This window comes from Protopterus annectens, chromosome 4.part0 (genome assembly GCF_019279795.1).
Source record: "Protopterus annectens isolate FY-2018-M chromosome 4.part0, PAN1.0, whole genome shotgun sequence".
In the NCBI taxonomy this organism is placed as follows: Eukaryota; Metazoa; Chordata; order Ceratodontiformes; family Protopteridae; genus Protopterus; species Protopterus annectens.
This window is the reverse complement of record NC_056733.1, coordinates 928,310,937-928,334,988: the sequence shown is the minus strand read 5'-3', so window position 1 is coordinate 928,334,988 and position 24,052 is coordinate 928,310,937. Positions and strand designations below refer to the sequence as shown.

The window sequence follows — 24,052 nt, the reverse complement described above, 5'->3', positions numbered from 1 at the left end:
GGGTTATCCTAGTAGGTGACTCGACTAGTTGGGTGAAGCCATGAAGATTTACATGATGGGTTGGGTGGTTGCTACAGCAGGATTGACAGTCAGTGTTGAAGTCTCCTAGAATTAAAGTTTCTTGGGGTAGGTGGTGGGTAGTCCAGCTGAGGAGGTTTTCAAGTGGAGGGATGTTGTAGCCAGGTGGGAAGTAGCAACCTATTATGTTTAGGGTTTTATTTTGGTTTATTTTAAGGTTGGCATATATTTCTTCCCTGCCTATTTGGGGAGCTGCTAACTTTTAAGATCTGGATGTCTAGATGCTGCTTAAATATTATATCTATACCACCTCCTTTTTTTTAGTCGGTGTACTCTTAGTATATTGTAACCAGCAGGGAGGATTTGCTCATTAGTAATGTGTGGTTTTAACCATGTTTCTGTAAGGATCACTACATCAGGGGAGTACAAGTCTATGGTGGCATGGAATTCAAGCACCTTGTTGCATATATATACTTCTAATATTTAGGCTTATCAGAAGGAGGTCGGTTGGCTTTCTGTTGGCTGTGATTTGGAATATGTGGTTTGTAGTCTGATTATGAGGGGAGGGGTTGGTGATAGAGGGACCAGGATTAGGATGGATGTCTCCACAGAGTGCTAGGTTGGATATGGATGAGATTTAGTTTTATCAATTTCTGTATATGCTTGCTTATAAGGGAAGTTTTTTACATATAAAATGTGTGTGATTTTAAGTGTGTTCTTTTATGCTAAATTAATTTTGCACTATACTGTACATTTAATCAGAGTTGCTCTTTACATTTTCAGTAGTTAGTGCTAAAAAGGATTTCTAAAAATAAGTTATAATAGTCATTGTTTCTTTAGTGCCCGACTGTATATGAAGAATTTCATCTAAAATGCTACCTTTCTTTGAGTAACTGCTTCACCTTAGCAGACAACTGTCTCTGCAGCTTTTGACTGTGAGTTTCCACAGCATCACTTTTTTAGCAGCAGAGACTGATTTGCTATTCCCAGATGTGGTGTGTATCCCCTCAAACATCAGGTGTCTTGTACATTTGTTTGCAGTTTCTTCTGTGTAATTACTCTGTTCCACACCGAGATTGTCGTAGTCATTCCATGCTTGACAGCCAACTTCAGCTACTGCCTGCAGGCCTAGCTTTTGGATTTTCAGTTTGGTTCATTTCCTGCTTAACATTGTGACATCATTAAAAACAAGAAATTTACATAATTATGACAATGAAGTTGGTAAGTGTACAGTTATAGAAACCTTTTTCATTTAGTTCCCTGCAGTTGTTTTTGCAATTCACTCCCAACATTTGCACATTGTTAATGTTCCGCCTTCTCTAACATTTCATTACTCTTATAGGTGGAAATTACTTGCAGAACAGTGACTATTTGTTTTGTCTGTGTGTGTGTGGTCAGGCATTGGCAGTGTAGTAGAAAAATGGGTTGTAATTGTTTACGTCACCCCTTCCCCAGTTGACCTGGTTAGGCTAGTTCTTACAGTGGCATTTTGTTAAAAGTACAAGGTGGCAGTCACTGCTACTCCTCTTATGGTTTGTGAACGGGCCAGATTTTTGGCTCGTATATATTTGGTCTGTTCCTCATTTAAAATTTATGATTTTCTGGCAAATCACTGGGATGATCCGAGGACTGGAGTCACTAATGGCATACATTTGAGTTTAAGACTTCAGATTTTTCAGAAAATGTATGTTAAAACAAACCCTGTTAGTCTAAATATGCCCCTATTTTGGGGCACTTGTCCTCCATTTTTGTTGGGCTTTGTCCAGATTTTTTGCACTAATAGGTTGAGAGGTATGCTTTTTACTTGTCCACAAGACTACACAGTGCTCTTTAACTCCCATTCATACACGTCCTGAATTTTGGTCTTGTCATTTTGGTCTGTGGTCAAATGCTGCTATGAACATGGGGTACTCTGTCTTGAATACAAGTATTAATGCATTAATCACACTTGCATTTGTCAGTTTTTCTGGGAACTAGGTAGTCCCCCAAGAGATCCATGGCATCTTTGAACTGAACGCGCTAGTACCCATTTAACTTGCATGATGTATAAGTGGGTACGCTAGCATTTCATTCTTTGGATTGTTCAAGTTTTGTATTTTTATATGACAACTGCACTGCTTGGTCTGTTTGTGTTGATTTTCCAGGCCAAAATTCATCTTACTGTTTTCTCCCATTTACTGTTCCCAGATATGATTTGTGTATGCCCTCAAACATCTGTCTCCTTAGTTGATTGCAAACTGTGGTGTACTTTGAACATAGCTTTATGCAGCCCTTTTTTTTCTTGAAAGAAAAGGCTTGGGGTGGCTGTATGACATAAAGTGATGATTCCTTGACTGATTGTGGTGACCTGCATTTGGTTAAGAGCACAAATGCTGTAGGGGCTGGGAGGGATGGATTTAAGTGACCTAGCTTATGACAGACTGGATCACGCCACATTAGTGACACTTAATGTGAGGCAGGCATTAGGGAGATGCCAGGGCATGTATGTGCTATGAGATTTGTGGTAATGTGGGTACGTACACTAGTAGTTTTTGGAAAGCATGTAGTTTGCATCAGGTTGTGTGTATAGGATACTCTGCCAAAGTTTGCTAACCTTTTAAAACAAGCATGGTCATGTGGGATATCACTGCTAGAACTTTGTGCAGCATCTGAAATGCCTTGCTGTGATTTTATACACATGCAGTTTGTTTTTACACTTCGAATTTGTTTTTACTGTTCTTGGCTTCTTACAAAACCACACAACTCAAAATATTTGGAAAACTGAAGTGTAGTTTCTTTGTAGATGTTCATCGTGTGTCACTGTTGCAGTCATTACTCTTGGGTTATCCTGCTGGTAGGCTACCCTCAGTCGGCCTGAATTCCAAAGTCCTGGTCTGGCATCGGCTACTGTCGCCTCTTCCCTGACGTCAGTGTGCCAGGGGTATAAAAGATGTAGCCGACGCCATTTTCTTCAGTCTTTCTTGCCGCGCGGTGCCCGAAGCAAAAGCAGTTCGCAAGTGCCGGACGGCCGACTCCTGAGATTTTCAAATCCGAATTTCAGAACCAAAGTCTTCATTAAAGCTAAGTACCCCGTTGGGGAAGCTTTTTTTTTCTTGCTCCAGACCGATGTCAGAAAAAGTTAACAATTGTATTTCTTGTGGGAAGCAAATACCTCATAAGGATTTTCACTCTTACTGTATTCCTTGCCTAGGCCCTGACTACAACATTGCTAGCTGTCGGTTTTGTGCTAGATTTAACCAACGCACTATTAAGCGTCGGTTCGATTTTGCATTTCATTACTTTGGCCAAAGATTTAATTATATAATGCCGTCTGAGCAGCCGACCACCGGAGTTTACAAAAAACGCAAGGACAAGGAAAAGGATAGGCATCTGAGATCCAAAACTGACGACGAGGCCTCTGTTAGGCCAGTCGCCAGTTCTCAGTGAGGCGTTTTCGCAGCCCCTGGTGCCCGCTACCTCAGAGCCACAGGCCGCTTCAGACTCCCACGTGGAGCCGACTGGGCCTCTGGATACTCAAGGTATTGGACACTCTGAAATCATTTCCTCAGATGGGTCCAGAGCCGCTGAGCAGGCATCTGCTTCTGAGGGTGTCTTCAGACCTACACAGTTATATGTTAAACCATCTTCAGCTTCAAAGACTAAAGCTGCTCTAAAGACAAAGAAACAAGTACAGCATTTTTGTACTCAAACTTCCATGCCTAAAAAAACAGATGCTTAAAATGGCCGAAGACCTAATTACTATGATCAGGGGTTCCCATCCCCCTCCTGATAAAGAGGCCTAGGCAAGAGACAGAATATGGTTCTTCTGATCAGGTTTCTATTGCCTCTCCTTCCCAGGATACTCCTAAAGGTCAGACAAGAGAAGTCAAAAATGATACTGATTGCACCAGACTGGCCACGCCAGCACTGGTACCCAATCCTAAAGAGCTTGTCTCAAGGCCCAGCATGGATATTGCCTCAAACTTCTCACTTGCTGACCCAACAAAACAATCAGATCCTGTACAGCCAACTCAGGACCTCAAGTCTGGCAGCATGGCGGATAATGTAGCCATTCAGAACACTCCTCTTTCAAAAGCTGTTATGAATGTTATTTTGGAGGCCAGGAGACAGGAGACCAGAAAACCTTATGCAGAAAAATGGAAGAGATTCTGTGCTTGGAACCGGGAACAAGGCATTGACACGTATGTACCTAATATTCCTCAGATTTTACAATACCTAACTGAGATGCTGGACAAAGGCCTTTCCTTTTCATCAATTAAGATTCATGCCGCTGCCATTTCAGCCCATTACAGTATGGAACCACCTATCTTTTCTCATCCTTTAATAAGGCAGTACCTCAGAGGGGCCAAAAACATCAGGCCACCAAGGAGAGCACCAATTCCGGCATGGGACCTCAATTATGTCTTGGAAAAGCTCACACTGCCTCCTTTTGAGCCAGCCTCAACAGCTGATATAAAATTCTTATCCTGGAAAACAGCTCTGCTCCTAGCAATAACCTCTGCAAGACGAGTCTTGGAGTTACAAGCACTCATGGCTGTGGAACCTTTTATCATTTTTCATCCAGACAGGGTTTCTCTGAGGACAAACCCAACATTTATGCCTAAGGTGGTGTCCAGTGTGGCCCTCAACCAAACCATTCACTTGCCTACCTTTTGTCCAAACCCACAGAACAAGGGTGAGAAAATTTTGCATTCTTTGGTCATACACAGGCAGCTACGCTTCTACTTGGACAGAACTAAAGCTTTCAGAAAGACTGAGCAACTTTTAGTGTCATATGCTGCAGCATCACAAGGAAAGGCTGTCTCAAAACAGACTATTTCTAAATGGATAGGCCATTGCATCCGTTTCTGCTATTCTCAGCAGGGCAAATCGGTGCCTAAGGGCATTAGGCCTCATTCCACCAGAGCAGCAGCCACTTCAGCAGCCTTCCTCAGAGGAGTACCAACCAAAGATATCTTAGAGGCTGCAACTTGGAGTTCAGTGCACACTTTTACAAAGCACTACCACTTACCTCTCTACTCTAAATCCAGAGCAGGCTTTGCCACTGCAGTTCTGCAGGGCCTCATAGCCTCTCATAATACTATTTAGCCCAGCCACCCATCCTCAGCTTTGGGATTCAACCAAAGTGTAATGACTGCAACAGTGAAACACGATGAACATAGTACAGTTGTGTACCTACCATAAATGTAGATGTTAGAGTGTATTCACTGTTGTAGTCCAGGTTACCCTCCCACCGTCCCCCTTTCTTTTGCTGGGGTTTATCTATACTTCTGTTTTCTATACAACCTATATGGTGTATTTGCTTGTAGAGGAAGGAAATGTTTCTTTACTGCATGTATGTTATTGGCATAATATGTTTAGCCTACCCTTTTGGGGGCACCTGACATCTGGTGCAAGAAAAACTGAAGAAAATGGCGTCGGCTGCATCTTTTATACCCCTGGTGCACTGACATCAGGGAAGAGGTGACAGCAGCCGAGCAGCCGACGCCGGACCAGGACTTTGGAATTTAGGCCGACTGCGGGTAGCCTGCCAGCAGGATAACCCAAGAGTAATGACTGCAACAGTGAATACACTCAAACATATACATGTATGGTAGGTACACAACTGTACTTTTCTGACCCTGGGAAGACCACACCATAACAAGAATTTGAATAGGACACTTTCTTGGGAGACCACCCCACCCCCCACTTGGGATTGCAAGTCAGTAAGTTAATTGGGTGTATTTTTGGGCTTGGCTTGAAATGGTCTGCACACAGTTTGCCTATTACTTGCCTGTGAATCTGTAATTTGATGAGGTTATTTTGATGAGTAGGGTAAGTGTCTGAGCAGTGGAAGTGGAGTATGAATTACTTTTTATCCCGAGATTACTGGTTTTGAGAAGGTGACAGCTGGTTGTCGTACTTTCTGAGCAGCTTCAACTCCTGATATGATTGCTTCTTTCTTGGGAGGACTGGTGAGTGATAGCTCCATAAGGGTTACAGGGAATTGTAGGGAGGCTTTGCTATGCTTATTTTTAATGCAAAGATCATAATGTGGGATAGTGTAACTTTTTTGCTTTTTATAGGTTGCTGCCTCATATCAGAGGGAATGTGGGCTTTGTGTTCACCAAGGAGGATCTGACTGAAATCCGTGACCTTTTGCTGGCCAATAAGGTAATGTGAAATAATTTGTATGTCTTTGGTAGAACATAATGTCTGACTGGGCAAGCAGATATTTTTGAGAATAAAATAAACTCTCTAGTAGTTTGATTAACCCACTCTAATATTTAAATTGACAGATCTGTTGAGCAGGATTAGCAGTACGTACAAAATCTGCAGTCTTTGCCTGAAGTTGTGCATGTTAGTGTACTGCTTTTAAAATGCTAACTCAGAAATGGTCAGAGTATGTTAACTGGAAAAATTGCCAAGAATGCAGTGTGTGGGCACATTAATGGAAATGGTCACTGGGGGGTATTTGTGCTTGAAGTTTCCTGGAATCACTGTATTTATCTGTATTTCCACAAAAGGTGGAAATGCATCTTGTGGTCCCTGTGATTGCATAATATTTCTTGTATTTGTATTTTAAACATAAAGTAATATCTGAATTAAAATTTGCAATGGGCCAGTAACTGAAGAAAACTTTTACCACCACCTTTTCTACATAAATGTGGATGTCTTCCCTTGTCAGTAAAGTTTTGTTTACTGTTGCAACTTGGAATTCGTGTGATAAAACTTAGTACAACTTGAATGACCCAGGACAAAGCAGTAACCTTCTTTTGGGGGGGAGAGGGGTCTGGAGATAAACTGTATGTCTGTCTGTCGTGATTCTTCGATGAAGAGAATCCTTTCCGGAGGTTATATTATGCTGCTTGATTCCAATCCCACCATATCTTGGATTTGCGACTGTATCAAAAAGAGCAGCACAAGAAGTGTTTTGGAAACTACAAAAAAAGAGCCACCCCAGTGGTCCCACCAGACCAAAAAGGATCCGGTGTCTAGTCTGGATTCTTTGGGTTCCCAATAACAAGGACCTCAAGGCTGTACTGGGTCTTGGTCACCTTTAACACCTTTTATGTAGATGAAGTTTGGGATGGTTACAGTACAGTCCATTTTTCTTGCTTTTGGGAAGGGGGAACAAGATGTGCTTGATGATCTTTCGAGGTACCTATTACCACATAAAGGTTTGAAGGCAGTCCAGAAACAAACTTTTGCTTCCAGCTTGGGAGACTCATTAACAATTCTGATTCTTGCCCATGGTCTCACCACAAATGTTCATAACGTGCATGTCAAACTGTAAGGATTCTGGGTATTTACATACTTGGAAAAGTGGCTCCTTGCTGCAAACACTTTCATCTTGAGCAGCATCCCTTAAAATCTGCAAAGGCTTCCTCATAGAACATTTTTTTCCAATACACACCTTTAATAAATTGTCATGTATGACCTAGGCAATTTTGCATTTATATAAATGAAAAACTGTGACACCACTTTAGTTGCAAACATTATACATCACTGACACCATTTAAACAACTGTAGTTGTAAATGTTATACATCACTTATCTGTCCAGTGATTGTCAGTTAAGCATTATATGGCACGTTCAAAATCCTCTCTTAAACCTTGTTCCTTCTCTACATATATTTTTCCTTCAATTCTTATTTTCTATCTCGTTTGCTCTGTCCTTTTTCTAAAGATCCCAGTACTTCTAGAAGTTGGTCTAGACTTTGATTTCAGTTTTCTAGTAATTGCTTTTTTTTTGGCAGCCCCCATAATTAGACTCAGCAATGCTTTGCTATGTCTAGAAATTCTGATTTTGTATCATAGCTTAAAAAAAACTCCCCAGTCAGTCCAATCTACTCACCCAGCATCTCCAGCAGAGTTAGTCCACAGGGAATCCCTGAAGTCTGCCCGCTCATTACACACTTAAAAAATGTTCCCAGCCACCTGTCACACCTCCAACATTTGCCATCCACCTGAGGAAATATTTTTGGAGTCTACTTGGGGTATAAAAATACCTATGTAAACACTGCAGGCAAAGATCCTAAGTCTAGACTTTGTTGTATATTTTGAGATGTGTGCATATAACACCCCACCCACCGTTGTCTTTGTGAATTACTTATCCAATCTGTCTTATCAGTCCTTTCTAAGATCCTCTGATTCTTATAATTTATCATGTAATATTTTGTGCTCTACTAATTACTCCTTTAACGGCAGCTTCTGTTCTAGATTCTATTAAACTGTACCAGTGCTGTTTTTTCACTTAGGACCTCAGTTTCTTTTTGCCTGTACTCTGCCTTCCCTATCAGGGATTGATATTAATCCTCAGTGGAACATTAAGATTTCCAGTTCAAGGTCCTATTTGACTACGAGACCTTGCTTTAAAACTGCAAGCAATAACCCCCCAATCTGCTTTTGCCTCCTTGAAACAGTTTTGAGAGAGCTCTTTCTGATCGCTGTTATTTTAGCCCAGAGATTGAGCTACAAGCGTTGTTCTGCCTTCCTTGATATTTCACAAAGGTGAGTTGCTGTTAAACCAAATTCTTCCCTTGTGCCTAAAGTAGCAGCAGTCAGCCTTGAAGCAGTCAATTAACCACCACCCTCCCAACCACCCTAACCAGTGAGTATATACATTGCATACTCTATAGAGTTAGATCGCCAGTTTAGTTTAACTACACTGAAAAGTCTGCAGATAAAGATGACTTTTTATGTGACCAATCTTTTGCATCTTTCTTCAAGAACAAACTGAGATGTAAAGTTTCCAAAGTCACCTTGTCCAGATGGATGTTGCAATGTATAACCTGTATCTACACTTCTTAGGGGAGGACTGTTTTTCTTCCATGCTACTAAATCATTCTATCTACACTTCTTAGGGGAGGACTGTTTTTTTCCATGCTACTAAATCATTCTATCTACACTTCTTAGGGGAGGACTGTTTTTTTCCATGCTACTAAATCATTCTATCTACACTTCTTAGGGGAGGACTGTTTTTTTTTCCATGCTACTAAATCATTCTATCTACACTTCTTAGGGGAGGACTGTTTTTTTCCATGCTACTAAATCATTCTATCTACACTTCTTAGGGGAGGACTGTTTTTCTTCCATGCTATTAAATCATTCTATCTACACTTCTTAGGGGAGGACTGTTTTTCTTCCATGCTACTAAATCATTCTATCTACACTTCTTAGGGGAGGACTGTTTTTTTCCATGCTACTAAATCATTCTATCTACACTTCTTAGGGGAGGACTGTTTTTCTTCCATGCTATTAAATCATTCTATCTACACTTCTTAGGGGAGGACTGTTTTTCTTCCATGCTACTAAATCATTCTATCTACACTTCTTAGGGGAGGACTGTTTTTCTTCCATGCTACTAAATCATTCTATCTACACTTCTTAGGGGAGGACTGTTTTTTTCCATGCTACTAAATCATTCTATCTACACTTCTTAGGGGAGGACTGTTTTTTTCCATGCTACTAAATCATTCTATCTACACTTCTTAGGGGAGGACTGTTTTTCTTCCATGCTATTAAATCATTCTATCTACACTTCTTAGGGGAGGACTGTTTTTCTTCCATGCTACTAAATCATTCTATCTACACTTCTTAGGGGAGGACTGTTTTTCTTCCATGCTACTAAATCATTCTATCTACACTTCTTAGGGGAGGGCTGTTTTTTTCCATGCTACTAAATCATTCTATCTACACTTCTTAGGGGACGACTGTTTTTTTCCATGCTACTAAATCATTCTATCTACACTTCTTAGGGGAGGACTGATGTTCTTCGTCTTCCCTTGCTGCAGTCCTGACAATTGGGTATAGTCCGCGTCCCAGTCGGCCCGAATACCAGAGAGAGCTGACGTCGGTCATGGCGCTTTAGACTGACGTCAGTACGTCAGGGTACTAATGCGCATGACCAACGTCATTTCCTCAGTCTTTTTTGCCGCATGCTCCCTTGCTGAACCTATTTTGCCAGTGCAGCTTGGCGTTCTGAGATTTTCCCAAAGCGGAGTTTCAGACCGAATAGAGAGTTGGCTAAGTAACCCCCTTGGGGAACATTTTGCTTTTTCTTGCCTCAGTATTTAACCGATGTCAGAAAAGTGAATAACTGTATTTCTTGTGGGAAGCAGATACCGCAAAGGGATTATCAAACAATGTGTAAACCTAGTATAGGGCGTGAGCACGACGTTGTTGGTTGCCGCCTTGTGCTAGATTTAACAAGCGCACTATTAAGAGGAGGCTTGATTGTGCTAGGTTAGTGTTTGGGAAGCTGCTGTAATTACACTATGCCGCCGGATGCTCCGACGCCTGCTTCATCTAAGAAGCGCAAGGACAAAACAGTGAAGTCTAGGGTGAGGAACCGCAGTCCCGACGCCGGTCCTTTAGAAGGCTCAGGGAGCCAGAGGTTTTGCCAGGTGTCTCTATGGAGTCTCAGGCAGATACTTTACTGTTACAGGATGTGCCCTCTCAGGAGGTAGGCCAGGCTGAGGGGGCTTCTCAGGTAACTGTTCTTCCCTCTCTTCCCAAGGTAGTTAGGGCCTCTCCTTCTGTTGCCAAAGCTTCTTTTAGAGGAAGGCCAAGTTCAGCTTCTGTAGGGGCTTCTCCTAGCATTTCGGCTCTGTGCCTAAGAAACATATGCTTAAAATGGCAGAAGATTTGATTACTCTGATTAGAGGTTCTATGCCCCCACCTGATAAGAGGCCTAGGGTGGAACAGGAGTTTGATAGTTTTGAACAGTGTTCACAGGCTTCAGAGTCTTCTGTGGAAGACTTGCAAGAGTTTCCTACTTATTCTGATTCTGATGTGGATGATTCCACTCCTTCAGCTTCTCCTCCTGAGGATTTTTCATTTTCAGAGACTCTTCACTCCATGAGGGAGCACTTTAAATGGGAAGGCCAAGATTACTCTGACTCCAGAAAAAGGCTTAGGGAATTCTTGTTTTGCCCCAGCATAGGCCCTTAGCTATTCCTCCTGTGTTGAATGTGGTGGAGGATGTTTTGCAGAGGCTTCTCTGAACCCTGATTCCTTGCCTCCTGCTCCTGTTAAGCCTGATAGGTATTATAGGGTGCCCAAGCTCATAAGTATTTGTTTAAGAGTCCCAGGGCGGCCCCAGAAACTGTTTCTCAGGGGCCTAAAGGTGTTAAAGCTTCTGTGGTTAAAAATCCTGTACCCTCTGATAAAGAGGCAAGGGCTTTGGATAGGTGGGGTAAGAAAGTATATACTTCTTCCACTCTAGCCATGAGGGCGTTGAATTGTCAATTTCATATGCTGAAATATCAGAATTATCTCCTTTCACAATTGAAATCTAAGGTGGATGCTTTGGCGGAAGGTATTGAGTGTAAAGAATTGCTGGATTTGGTTCATGTGTCTGAACAAGTGGGTAAGCATTCTTTGCAGTGTGGTTTTGATGCTGTTCAGGCCTCCTCGAGGGTGGCTGCTACTAGTTCTGTTCTTCGCAGACATGCATGGTTGAAGGATCAGAATTTAGCTGAGCATGTTAAGACCAGGATTTTGGATGCTCCTTTACAGTCTGATGTGTTGTTTGGACCGCCTGTGGAAGCAGTTTTAAAGAAAATGGAGGACAAAGCTAAGTCTATGCAGACTGTTAAAGATTTTTGCAGGTGCAGCCTCCAAGTTTAGTAGAAATTGGCCTGCTAAGGGGTGGACATATCCTGCTTATGGTTCCCAGTCTAGGGGTAGGTCTAGACGTGGTAGGGGCAGGGCTCAAGGTTCTTTAGGCCTAGATCAGACAGTTCACCTGCTCAGACTTCTGGTGAGGGCAGGGGTCAGTCCTTTCGTAAGCAGAACCAATGACCTGCCTTTTCAGCTGCCAGTGGACTCGCCTGGCAGCTCCTTTGGGAGGAAGATTGTCTCTTTTCAAAGAAAATTGGGATTTAATCACTCAAGACAGATGGGTGCTGGATATCATTCATCACGGGTACAGATTTTATTTCCACACAATGTCCCCTTTCAAAGGCATGCCCGATGTTCCTCCTCCACAAAGAAAAGAGGCTCACAAGCAAGTTTCTCAGTTACTCCAGATAGGGGCTATTCAGCCAGTCCCTGTGTCAGAAAGGGGCTTCGGATTTTATTCTCGCCTGTTCCTAGTACCAAAGAAGGGGAACACGTGGAGACCAATTTTGGATTTATCTATCCTCAACACTTATCTGGACATTCCCAAGTTCAAGATGTTGACGTTACAGCAACTGTTACCTCTGCTGGGCAAGGATCACTGGATGGTAACTTTGGATCTCAAGGAAGCTTACCTTCATGTGCCCATAAGGCTAAGTTGCAGAAAGTATCTGCGTTTCAACTGGAGATTTTCATTATCAGTTCTCTGCATTGCCCTTTGGCTTATCTACTGCGCCCAGAGTATTCACAAAGGTTCTGGCTCCAGTGATAGCTTACTTCAGGCTTCAAGGCATTCAAATTTATCCTTACTTGACGACTGCCTGATTCTGGCTCAAGAAAAGGAACACCTTCTACAGCATCTGGAATATGTCATAGCAGTGCTAAGATGCCTAGGGTATTCTGTGAACGAAATAAAGTCCAGTCTAGTACCCTCTCAAGACATGTGCTTTCTGGGTGTGAGACTGAATACAGCAGCCCAGATGGCCTTTTTAACCCCGGACAAACAAAAGAGTCTGTCACTTTACTTCCATCAACTATCTCATCAGTCCGTGCTGACTGCAAGGACAGTCCTTCAAGCATTAGGGTTCATGGCATCTTGTATTCTGGTGCTTCCCAATGCCAAACTGCATATGAGGAAGCTGCAATGGTATCTCAAAATGTATGGACACAGCACTGCCAAGATTTGGACACTGTCATTCAAATAATACCTTGCCTTCAAAAGGAATTCTTGTGGTGGGCTCAGGAATGTCACCTAAACAAGGGACTCTCTGTGACCCGCCAGAGGCGAGTCAGATTTTAACGACACATGCCTCGGACACTGCTTGGGGAGCTCATCTAAATGGAAAGTGGATACAAGACAAGTGGCCTGCCAGACTACAGCATCTACATATCCACATGAAGGAGATGTTAGCAGTCCAGTTTGCATTGATGGCGTTCAAGGAGTTACTTCTTGCAGGGCAGGTGTTGATTCTGACAGACAACACAACTGTCATGTGGTACATCAACAAGCAAGGGGAACACATTCTTAGCCTCTATGCAGGCAAGCAATGATTCTATGGGAGACTGCTAAGCCTGCAACTGACTCTTCAGGCAAGGTTTCTGCCAGGAGCACAGAACTCCCTAGCAGATGTATTAAGCAGACAAATCATGGATCCCCACGAGTGGAAACTGGATCTTCATGTATTTCAGAAATTGACAGTGTCATGGGGAACTCCAGACATAGATCTGTTCGCTTCTCCACTAAGCCACCAGCTGCCAAAGTATTGCACAAAGGGGTTTCATCACACAGCTTGGAAAGTGGATGCTCTGTCTTTCAGTTGGAAAAACCTTCATGTCTATGCCTTTCCACCTCTACCTCTTCTTCCAAAGGTATTACTAAAGGTCAGACAGGACAGGCCAAGGATGATTTTGATAGCTCCAGATTGGCCTCGGCAACACTGGTACCCACTTCTAAGGAGTCTTGTAAAGAAGCCTCCATGGCCTTTACCTCTGATTCCTCATCTGTTATCTCAGAAGGACGGTCATCTGCTCAATGTCAAGCTTCCATCTCTTCATCTCACAGCTTGGCATATTCTGTGTTGAAGCATGGTAGGTCTCAGCTTCCTCAACAAGTTTTAAATGTGATTATGGAAGCTAGAAGGCCTAGTACTAGGAGAGTGTACGCAGAAAAATGGAAGAGATTTTTGTTTTGGAGTACAGCAAAGAATTTGGAGATTTCAGAGCCTAATTTGAGTGTGGCTCTTCAATATCTTACTGAATTATTGGACAAAGGTTTGTCTTTCTCTTCCATAAAGATTCATGCTGCAGCAATTTCAGCTCACTATGATTGTGACCCACCTTTGTTTTCATCCTTTGTTCAAGCAGTTTCTTAGAGGGGCAAAGAATATAAGACCCCCAATGAGAGCTCCTACTCCTGCTTGGGATCTCAATTTTGTGTTGGAAAAACTTACTCTACAACCTTTTGAGCCTGCAGCTACTGCTGAATTGAAATATTTGTCATGGAAGACTGCTTTTCTGTTGGCTATTACTTCTGCAAGAAGGGTGTCTGAGTTGCAGGCCCTTATGGCAGTAGAGCCCTTTTGATTTTCCATAAGGACAGGGTATCATTACGCACTAATCCTTCCTTTATGCCTAAGGTGGTTTCTAGTGTGGCTTTAAACCAAACTATTCATTTGCCTACTTTTTGCAGATCCTCAAAATAAAGGGGAAAAGATTTTGCACACTTTAGATGTACACAGGCAATTGCGTTATTATTTGAGCAGGACTAAAGATTTTAGGCAGTCTCAGCAGTTACTTGTTTCTTTTGTTTTAAGTTCACAGGGCAAGCCTGTGTCAAAACAAACTATTTCTAGGTGGATTGGCTTTTGCATTGCATTTTGTTATTCCCATCATGGCAAAGAGGTTCCAGCTGGGATTAGGCCTCATTCCACTAGGGCTACTGCCACTTCAACAGCATTTCTAAGGGGGTGGCAACTAAGGATATTCTGGAGGCAGCTACTTGGAGTTCAGTGCATACTTTCTCTAGGCATTATCACCTGCCTATATACTCTAAGACTAGAGCTGGTTTTGCCACAGCTGTTTTACAAGGCATGTTGTCAGCTCCTGCTACTTTATAATTTGCCAGCCTCCCTTACCTCTGCTTTGGGATTCTACCCAATTGTCAGGACTGCAGCAAGGGAAGACGAAGAACATAGTACAGTTTTGTACCTACCATAAATGTAGATGTTCGAGGATTCCCTTGCTGCAGTCCAATTTACCCTCCCTCCTTCCCTCTGTGTTTCAGGGTGGTTGTGTAGGTGAGTTTACTGGCTTATATTTTGTGTATATATTACTGTATATATTGTACATGTTTTTTGGTGCAGGTTGTTTTGGGACTTGTCTTTTTGGGTCTTCTGACATCTGGGGCAAGAAAAGACTGAGGAAATGACGCCGGTCATGCGCATTAGTACCCTGACGTACTGACGTCAGTCTAAGGCGCCATGACCGACGTCAGCCTTATACTCTGGTATTCGGGCCGACTGGGACGCGGACTATACCCAATTGTCAGGACTGCAGCAAGGGAATCCTCGAACATCTACATTTATGGTAGGTACAAAACTGTACTTTTTTTTCCATGCTACTAAATCATTCTATCTACACTTCTTAGGGGAGGGCTGTTTTTTTCCATGCTACTAAATCATTCTATCTACACTTCTTAGGGGAGGGCTGTTTTTTTCCATGCTACTAAATCATTCTATCTACACTTCTTAGGGGAGGACTGTTTTTTTCCATGCTACTAAATCATTCTATCTACACTTCTTAGGGGAGGACTGTTTTTTTCCATGCTACTAAATCATTCTATCTACACTTCTTAGGGGAGGACTGTTTTTCTTCCATGCTACTAAATCATTCTATCTACACTTCTTAGGGGAGGACTGTTTTTTTCCATGCTACTAAATCATTCTATCTACACTTCTTAGGGGAGGACTGTTTTTTTCCATGCTACTAAATCATTCTATCTACACTTCTTAGGGGAGGGCTGTTTTTTTCCATGCTACTAAATCATTCTATCTACACTTCTTAGGGGAGGACTGTTTTTCTTCCATGCTACTAAATCATTCTATCTACACTTCTTAGGGGAGGACTGTTTTTCTTCCATGCTACTAAATCATTCTATCTACACTTCTTAGGGGAGGACTGTTTTTCTTCCATGCTACTAAATCATTCTATCTACACTTCTTAGGGAGGCTGTTTTTTCCATGCTACTAAATCATTCTATCTACACTTCTTAGGGGAGGACTGTTTTTCTTCCATGCTACTAAATCATTCTATCTACACTTCTTAGGGGAGGACTGTTTTTTTCCATGCTACTAAATCATTCTATCTACACTTCTTAGGGGAGGGCTGTTTTTTTCCATGCTACTAAATCATTCTATCTACACTTCTTAGGGGAGGACTGTTTTTTTTTCCATGCTACTAAATCATTCTATCTACACTTCTTAGGGAGGCTGTTTTTTCCATGCTACTAAATCATTCTATCTACACTTCTTAGGGAGGCTGTTTTTTCCATGCTACTAAATCATTCTATCTACACTTCTTAGGGGAGGACTGTTTTTCTTCCATGCTACTAAATCATTCTATCTACACTTCTTAGGGAGGCTGTTTTTTCCATGCTACTAAATCATTCTATCTACACTTCTTAGGGAGGACTGTTTTTCCATGCTACTAAATCATTCTATCTACACTTCTTAGGGAGGCTGTTTTTCCATGCTACTAAATCATTCTATCTACACTTCTTAGGGAGGACTGTTTTTTCCATGCTACTAAATCATTCTATCTACACTTCTTAGGGAGGACTGTTTTTTCCATGCTACTAAATCATTCTATCTACACTTCTTAGGGAGGGCTGTTTTTTCCATGCTACTAAATCATTCTATCTACACTTCTTAGGGAGGACTGTTTTTCTTCCATGCTACTAAATCATTCTATCTACACTTCTTAGGGAGGGCTGTTTTTTCCATGCTACTAAATCATTCTATCTACACTTCTTAGGGAGGACTGTTTTTTCCATGCTACTAAATCATTCTATCTACACTTCTTAGGGAGGGCTGTTTTTTCCATGCTACTAAATCATTCTATCTACACTTCTTAGGGAGGACTGTTTTTCCATGCTACTAAATCATTCTATCTACACTTCTTAGGGAGGCTGTTTTTTCCATGCTACTAAATCATTCTATCTACACTTCTTAGGGAGGGCTGTTTTTCCATGCTACTAAATCATTCTATCTACACTTCTTAGGGAGGGCTGTTTTTTCCATGCTACTAAATCATTCTATCTACACTTCTTAGGGGAGGACTGTTTTTTTCCATGCTACTAAATCATTCTATCTACACTTCTTAGGGGAGGGCTGTTTTTCCATGCTACTAAATCATTCTATCTACACTTCTTAGGGAGGGCTGTTTTTTCCATGCTACTAAATCATTCTATCTACACTTCTTAGGGGAGGACTGTTTTTTTTTCCATGCTACTAAATCATTCTATCTACACTTCTTAGGGAGGGCTGTTTTTTCCATGCTACTAAATCATTCTATCTACACTTCTTAGGGAGGACTGTTTTTTCCATGCTACTAAATCATTCTATCTACACTTCTTAGGGAGGCTGTTTTTTCCATGCTACTAAATCATTCTATCTACACTTCTTAGGGAGGACTGTTTTTCCATGCTACTAAATCATTCTATCTACACTTCTTAGGGAGGCTGTTTTTTCCATGCTACTAAATCATTCTATCTACACTTCTTAGGGAGGACTGTTTTTTCCATGCTACTAAATCATTCTATCTACACTTCTTAGGGGAGGGCTGTTTTTTCCATGCTACTAAATCATTCTATCTACACTTCTTAGGGGAGGACTGTTTTTTTTTCCATGCTACTAAATCATTCTATCTACACTTCTTAGGGGAGGGCTGTTTTTTTCCATGCTACTAAATCATTCTATCTACACTTCTTAGGGGAGGACTGTTTTTTTCCATGCTACTAAATCATTCTATCTACACTTCTTAGGGGAGGGCTGTTTTTTTCCATGCTACTAAATCATTCTATCTACACTTCTTAGGGGAGGACTGTTTTTTTCCATGCTACTAAATCATTCTATCTACACTTCTTAGGGGAGGACTGTTTTTCTTCCATGCTACTAAATCATTCCAGTAAAAGTGTATCCGTATCTGCTGCTTATTTCATGCACTTTAGCATGGGTGTTTTCTGAGCAACAGCAACTTGATGGCACCCGTTTATCAGACTTCACAAGCTGGATCTGCTCTCCAGGTCCAGAGTAGCCTTGGGTTCCACACTTCTGAGCCCTGTCTTGCCATGATGCCACCTGGGATGCAAAATAGCTGGGGAATCCATTCCAACCAGTCAAGATGGCTTGAGGGAACAGTGCCGAATTCATATTTTAATGATCATTGTTGCCCCTCTCTTTTGACAACCCGCCCTCCTTTTCCCTTCCAAGTTGTCATTTGCTGGTCTTCCTTCCTGGGGGACATGATGGACAAATATCTGAAGTCTTCTACTCTCTCCTTTTTGACACATTCTTGTGGAATATTCTCTGTAGGTCCAATTCCGTCAGGAATGTTTTTTTGCATAGTATTTTGGGAGAGCTCAAGCAGTGGAGATGCTCTGCTTAAGATGTCAGCTCTGATCTGCCTTGAGGTGGATAACCCAACCAGTCATGACAGTGAGAGGATAAGAAAGGTCAGCTTCAGCAAATGACAAACCACATTGCACCTTGCACATCAACCCAGACTGAGAGGGACACTGATCTGTGACAGGTCGGCTTCAGAAAATGTGACAAATCACACTGCACCTTGCACATCAACCCAGACTGAGAGGGACACAACTGTAGATTAAGAACGCAACTTGTCTTTCTAGGCCAAAGACACCTATCTGTATATTACTGTGATGGTCCACACATGATTTTCTGACAGTGCAGGATTGTTTTTCACTGTCATGTTTATAATGATGCTGGTCAGCCTTTAAGGTAGTGATTCACTGTTAAAGTAGATACTTCTAGGAAGGCAGGTGTCTTGTCTGTGAAATGGTTGGGTAATGCCTCATTTTACCGTCTCACTGGTATTCTCACTTTGAATTTGGAGATGATTCAAAGATCTTTTTTCGACAGACCTATTTTAGAATTAAAAGCATAGTGTTGCCAAGACTTTGTCAAAGCAACGGAAAGAACGGTAGGCGAGAACACATGGAGACCGCATTTGTGACCGATTGAAATTGCAAACCATTGCTCCCTGATTTTGCCCCCTTTTCTGCAAGGTACATTGTCCTCTGAGGTAATACAACTGTATACAAGCTTCATGTGGCAAATGTTTTGTCAGCCTTAATGTTGAGCTTCACTGAGCATGGTCAACTTCTCAGACAAAAAGTATTTGCCCCTGTTCTCTTCTGCCTGCCCCCCACAAGAATTTATTTATATATATAGTTCCCCTTTACAAAGTCGAACGTTCACAATCTCGAAAGTCATATGACCGAGACCATATGCTCAAAATTGTGGAAGCTCAACTCTGTGAATGGGGTACAGCATACAGCGCAGAACGGGAGATTTCCCTTTCTGCGCTGTAGTGCGATCTCCGAGTTGGAATAAGTAGTGGGGGGTGCAAGGGGGCTTGTCCCCCTGCAGAAACACTTTGTTGTGTTACGTTTTTCTTTCTTTTTTTTTTTTTTTTTCTTTGCTCCCTTTCACGAAGTCGAGCTTCAGAAACTTGAGCATATGGCTTTGGCCATATGCATTTAGAGTTTCTGAACATTCGACTTTGTGAAGGGGAACCATATATATATAAATATATAATGTGTGTGTGTAAAATCTATGAACCTTGTATATATAATATGAGCTCCTGTAATTCTGAAGCTTTCACATTCTCCCCTTACTGTCTCCCACTGTGACTCTCTTAACACTCCTACATATGCTTTTCATCTGCTAGTCACAGTCCTGCACGCCATTCTGTGCAGGTCCATCGCATGCAAGGTTGTTGCATTTGTACACATGAGCCTTTAAACCTCCACTCATGTCTTAGCACAAACTGCCACCAAAGGATTTCTAATTTAGACATATTTGTTGAAACTACAGTAAACTTTCCTTAGCTTATTGTAAGCTGGATAGGGAAGGAAGCCTTACTCACATGAATAAGATCCTGGGCTCTCGTTTACTATAACTTGCTTTCTGCACCCCTATGTAACTTGCAGTAGAGAACTGGTTTTCATCATTATTGGCCAAAGTCTACGTTTGGTCTTTAAGACTGCAGCTATGTTTAAGCCAAATTCACAGGGGAAAACTGGTTGCATTCTGAAACTGTTATAGCTTTCTCGCATAGAGCTTGCACATCTTGTATTATGTTCTGCAGGTTGAGTCACTTATAGCCTAGGTTTATGTAGTGACCAGGTGATAGTGCCACATTGTTAACTTGTCGTCTTTACTGTTTGTAGGTACCAGCTGGGTTGAGTCACTTATAGCCTAGGTTTATGCAGTGACCAGGTAATGGTGCCACATTGTTAACTTGTCGGCTTTACTGTTTTTAGGTACCAGCTGGGTTGAGTCGCTTGTAGCCTAGGTTTATGTAGTGACCACATAATGGTGCCACATTAACTTGTCGGCTTTGTCTGTTTTTAGGTACCAGCTGCTGCTCGTGCTGGTGGTATTGCCCCTTGCGATGTCACTGTACCTGCTCAGAACACTGGTCTGGGTCCAGAAAAGACCTCCTTCTTCCAGGCTTTGGGCATCACCACCAAGATCTCCAGAGGCACTATTGAAATTTTGGTAAGAAGTTTGACATTTTTTATCTTTCCAATACATCTGGAAAATGCTTTAGGCTTACTGGGAGGCTATCCTATCAGTAAACTGTGTACAGTAAAAAAAAAAAAAAAAAAAAAAAGTGATCTTTGTGTATGCAGTATAGATGAAAAATATTTCATATTGTTACTAAATCAAAAATGTTTCAGTAATATAATGGGAATGGAGTGCAATGAGTGGGTAATGTCTGGACCACTGCAGGTGTTCCAACATTTCACATCTAATATTTAGACTGACAAATATTCTGCTTGCTTTGGGTAACTAAATCCTTAGTGATCTAGTGACTTTAAAGTGAAACGAGTGAAGAATACATTGCCATTGTATGATTCACGTTAAAATCTACTTTTATATTGTAGAAGTGTGTAATTTATTGCTGGAGTCTTTTTGATTAACCTTCTGAAAGATGTTTGCTATGTTTGGTTTCTGTTCGTACTGAGTACGTGTGATGTGTGCATACTGTGATGTACATTTTATTGAAAATCTGGAATCTCAGTGAGCTTGAAGTATTCATTTTATTTCCTTATAGTTAAGTGAGCAGAGTCTGTCTTGGTCTCTGTTAAGCCAAAGTCCTTAGGGAAAGGATAACATGTGTCATGCACATGTTTATTGTAGCCATTCAAAGAGCATGCTTTTTGGGACGGTATGAAGAAGCCGCAGAGGTACAGCGGTAGCATTTTTGCCTCACAGCAAGAAGTTCTCCTGTTCGATTCTCGGCTGGAGTGCCTTCTGTGTGGAGTCTGCATGTCCTCCCCGTGGTCGAGTGGCCTCCGAAAGACATGCGTGAATGGGCATGCCTTCGCTGAAGGTTGGGCGTCAGGCTGGCAACTCGGCACCATAAAAATCTACTGCCATTCAGCGGACCAGAGTTCTGCTGTGGCGACCCCTAACTGGGAAAAGCCGAAAAGACAACATGATGAAGCCAGATTGCTCAGGAAGAAAGAAAAAATGCATAAACGTGGAGAGAATATGCAGAAGTTTCACCAGTCCGTGTGACGAGGTCAGAACTTAACTCATGACTCTGGATCAAAAATTCTTGCCCTTATGCTGCCATGCTGTAAAGAGGAAACCTACAGGTGTGTGTTTAACATTTGTTCCATCAAAAGTGGAATTTGATTTTCATTCCTGTTGGGAGAAGTTTGTGTATAAAATTGATGGCTGTAAGACTGGGGGAGTACTGCATAGGTAAGTGCGAGATTAGTCGACAGAGGTATGTTAAATGAGAGATTTTAACTAAAGTCCATATACCCATTCACCTGTGAACTAGGACAGTCTGAGAGGAGTCTTAACAGATCTGCCAAAATTTGTTTTGGGGGGGGGGGTGGATAAAATTGAGACTGCAAGGTCACTGTTGGTGGTGACTGGTGGATTTAAGAGAAGTTCTCACTGTTTTGGATTAGAGTTGTATTGTGTGGAAGTCTTATAGTTTTGTTTCAAGGGGTTGACATAAACATTTGTGCATGTGTTAAATAATGCATACATATTTATGTATAATACACCTCTGTACATTTTTTTACTTGTACACACGCATATGTGCTTGTACAGATGTACAATATGTATAAAATACTTTCATAATGGAATGTGCACTCTTTGATGGACTTGAATTGTGATCGCAATACTGTGATCAACAACATAGTCCCCCCCATTTTTAAATGGGGGTCAAGATGTATCAGCTGACACCTTGATTTTGAGGCAGAGGGGCTTGGCTCTTGCAGGTCTTCCGAACATCTTCATTTCCTGTTGCTTTGTTCCTGTCAGATGTGCTTTACCAGATTTTCTGCTCCTGAATGTGGCCAGGCGTGCTGTAAGTTGCTCTTGACCTTAAATGCATTTGTCACAATTTGGCTTCTGCTCTGCTCTGCAGTGTGCATTCCACTATCCCGCAGAGGTATTTCATCTCAGGCTTTAACTGCCGTGAGCAGCCTGTCGGGCGCTAGGATCCGCCACATAACACAAGCACTCAGGTCACTCCAAGGCAAGTACAACTATGACTCAGTCATTGTCCATGCTGGTGTGAATGACCTGAGACATACCTCCCTGGACTACATGAAAAGAGACATAAAGGAGCTCTCTGAGCATGTAGCCCAGGCCGGTATGACCCTGACCTTGAGTAGCATCTTACCCTCACCAAGAATGATGCCACAATATGAAGACAAGATGATCAATTTCAACAATTGGCTCAAGTACTGGTGTCATTCAAAGGGGATCCAATGCCTGTCAGCTTGGGATGATATGCTCGCCAAGCCACCATGCTTCGCTAGGGACAGCTTGCACCTGTAACCCTTGGGCTTTTAGATATTGGCAAAGGCTTTTGCTACCCCCATAGTGCCTTTTTTAGGCAAGGCTCAGAAGAAACCCACCTCCATATGTTTCACAAGGGATAAGAAACTAAGAGTAATGCTACTCAACGCCAGAAGTCTAAACCTCAAGATGCACGCACTCGAAACTCTCCTTAGCATGGAGAACATCGATATCTGTGCAGTAACAGAAACCTGGTTCAGGGCTCCCGAGAGCACCCCAGCACTACCAGGTTATACCTCATACCATGCTTTTCGGCCCAAAACTTGGACCGAACCACCAAAGGAGGGGGGGTATCGATATTCATCAAAGATACCCACACCTCCAGGTTGGTGGCAAAGCACGAAGCATCAGAGACTATCCATGTGCAACTAACAGTGGGTAAAACTGCCTTCCAGTTTATAGCCTGCTACAGACCACCCTCCCAAACCCAGGAACCCCACTTGGCCTTCCTGGGAACACTGGAAAATATGAAGGTCTCTCCAAACACCATTATATTGGGTGACTTCAACTACCCAAACATAGACTGGGAGCATTACTCTAGCTCCAACACCCTAGCCCAAAGATTCCTAGAATTTATAAACTCAAATGCTATGGAACAACTTGTTACCACTCCCACGAGGGGAAAACATACTGGACCTGATCATCACCAGCTTGGGGACTCTATGCTCCAGATCAGAAGTGTATCCCTCACTGGTAAGATCAGACCATAAACTAATCTCATTGGATATTCACATCCTGACCCCACCCCCTGCCCAGAAAACCACAGTGAAAAACTTCTCTAAAGCAAATTTCACACTCCTCAAAACCGAGGTGGAATCCTTCAAAGCCCCCTGACCTGTGGAAAATACGGCCCAGACCGCAGAATCCTTTATAAACGCATTCTATGAACACCTTCAGGAATGCATGGATCATGCGATCCCAGATAAAACCAAGACCCTATCCTCCAAAGGCAGACATCCTGTCTGGTGGACCCCAGCCATAAACAAACTATACAATAGAAGGAGGAAGCTACTAAATGATAGAGCAAAATCCCAAAAAGGGAAGGCATCACTGATCAGTATTAGCAAAAAACTACGGGCACTCATAAAATTGTCTAAGGCCAGCCTCGAGAGAAAAATTGCACAGGACACTAAGGATAATCACAAGGCTTTCTTTAGTTATGTTAGGAACCTGGGTGGTAATTCCCAGATATGTTCAGAATTAGTCCAAAATGACAAAAAATACACTGAACCCACAGACCTTGCCAACATCCTAGCTGACAGGTTCAGCGCAAACTTCTCTCTCCCCCCCCCCCCCTCCC

At 42.2% G+C, this 24,052-nt stretch overlaps 1 protein-coding gene across 1 annotated transcript in view; it reads left to right on the top strand.

Moving 5' to 3' along the window:
- RPLP0 (ribosomal protein lateral stalk subunit P0) overlaps positions 1–24,052 on the top strand; it is a 108,527-nt gene that overhangs the window by 49,589 nt on the left and 34,886 nt on the right. The window contains exons 4-5 of the mRNA XM_044068903.1: positions 6,084–6,171; positions 20,275–20,421. Coding sequence (XP_043924838.1) covers positions 6,084–6,171; positions 20,275–20,421 — 235 coding nt within the window. The remainder of the gene's footprint in view (positions 1–6,083; positions 6,172–20,274; positions 20,422–24,052) is intronic.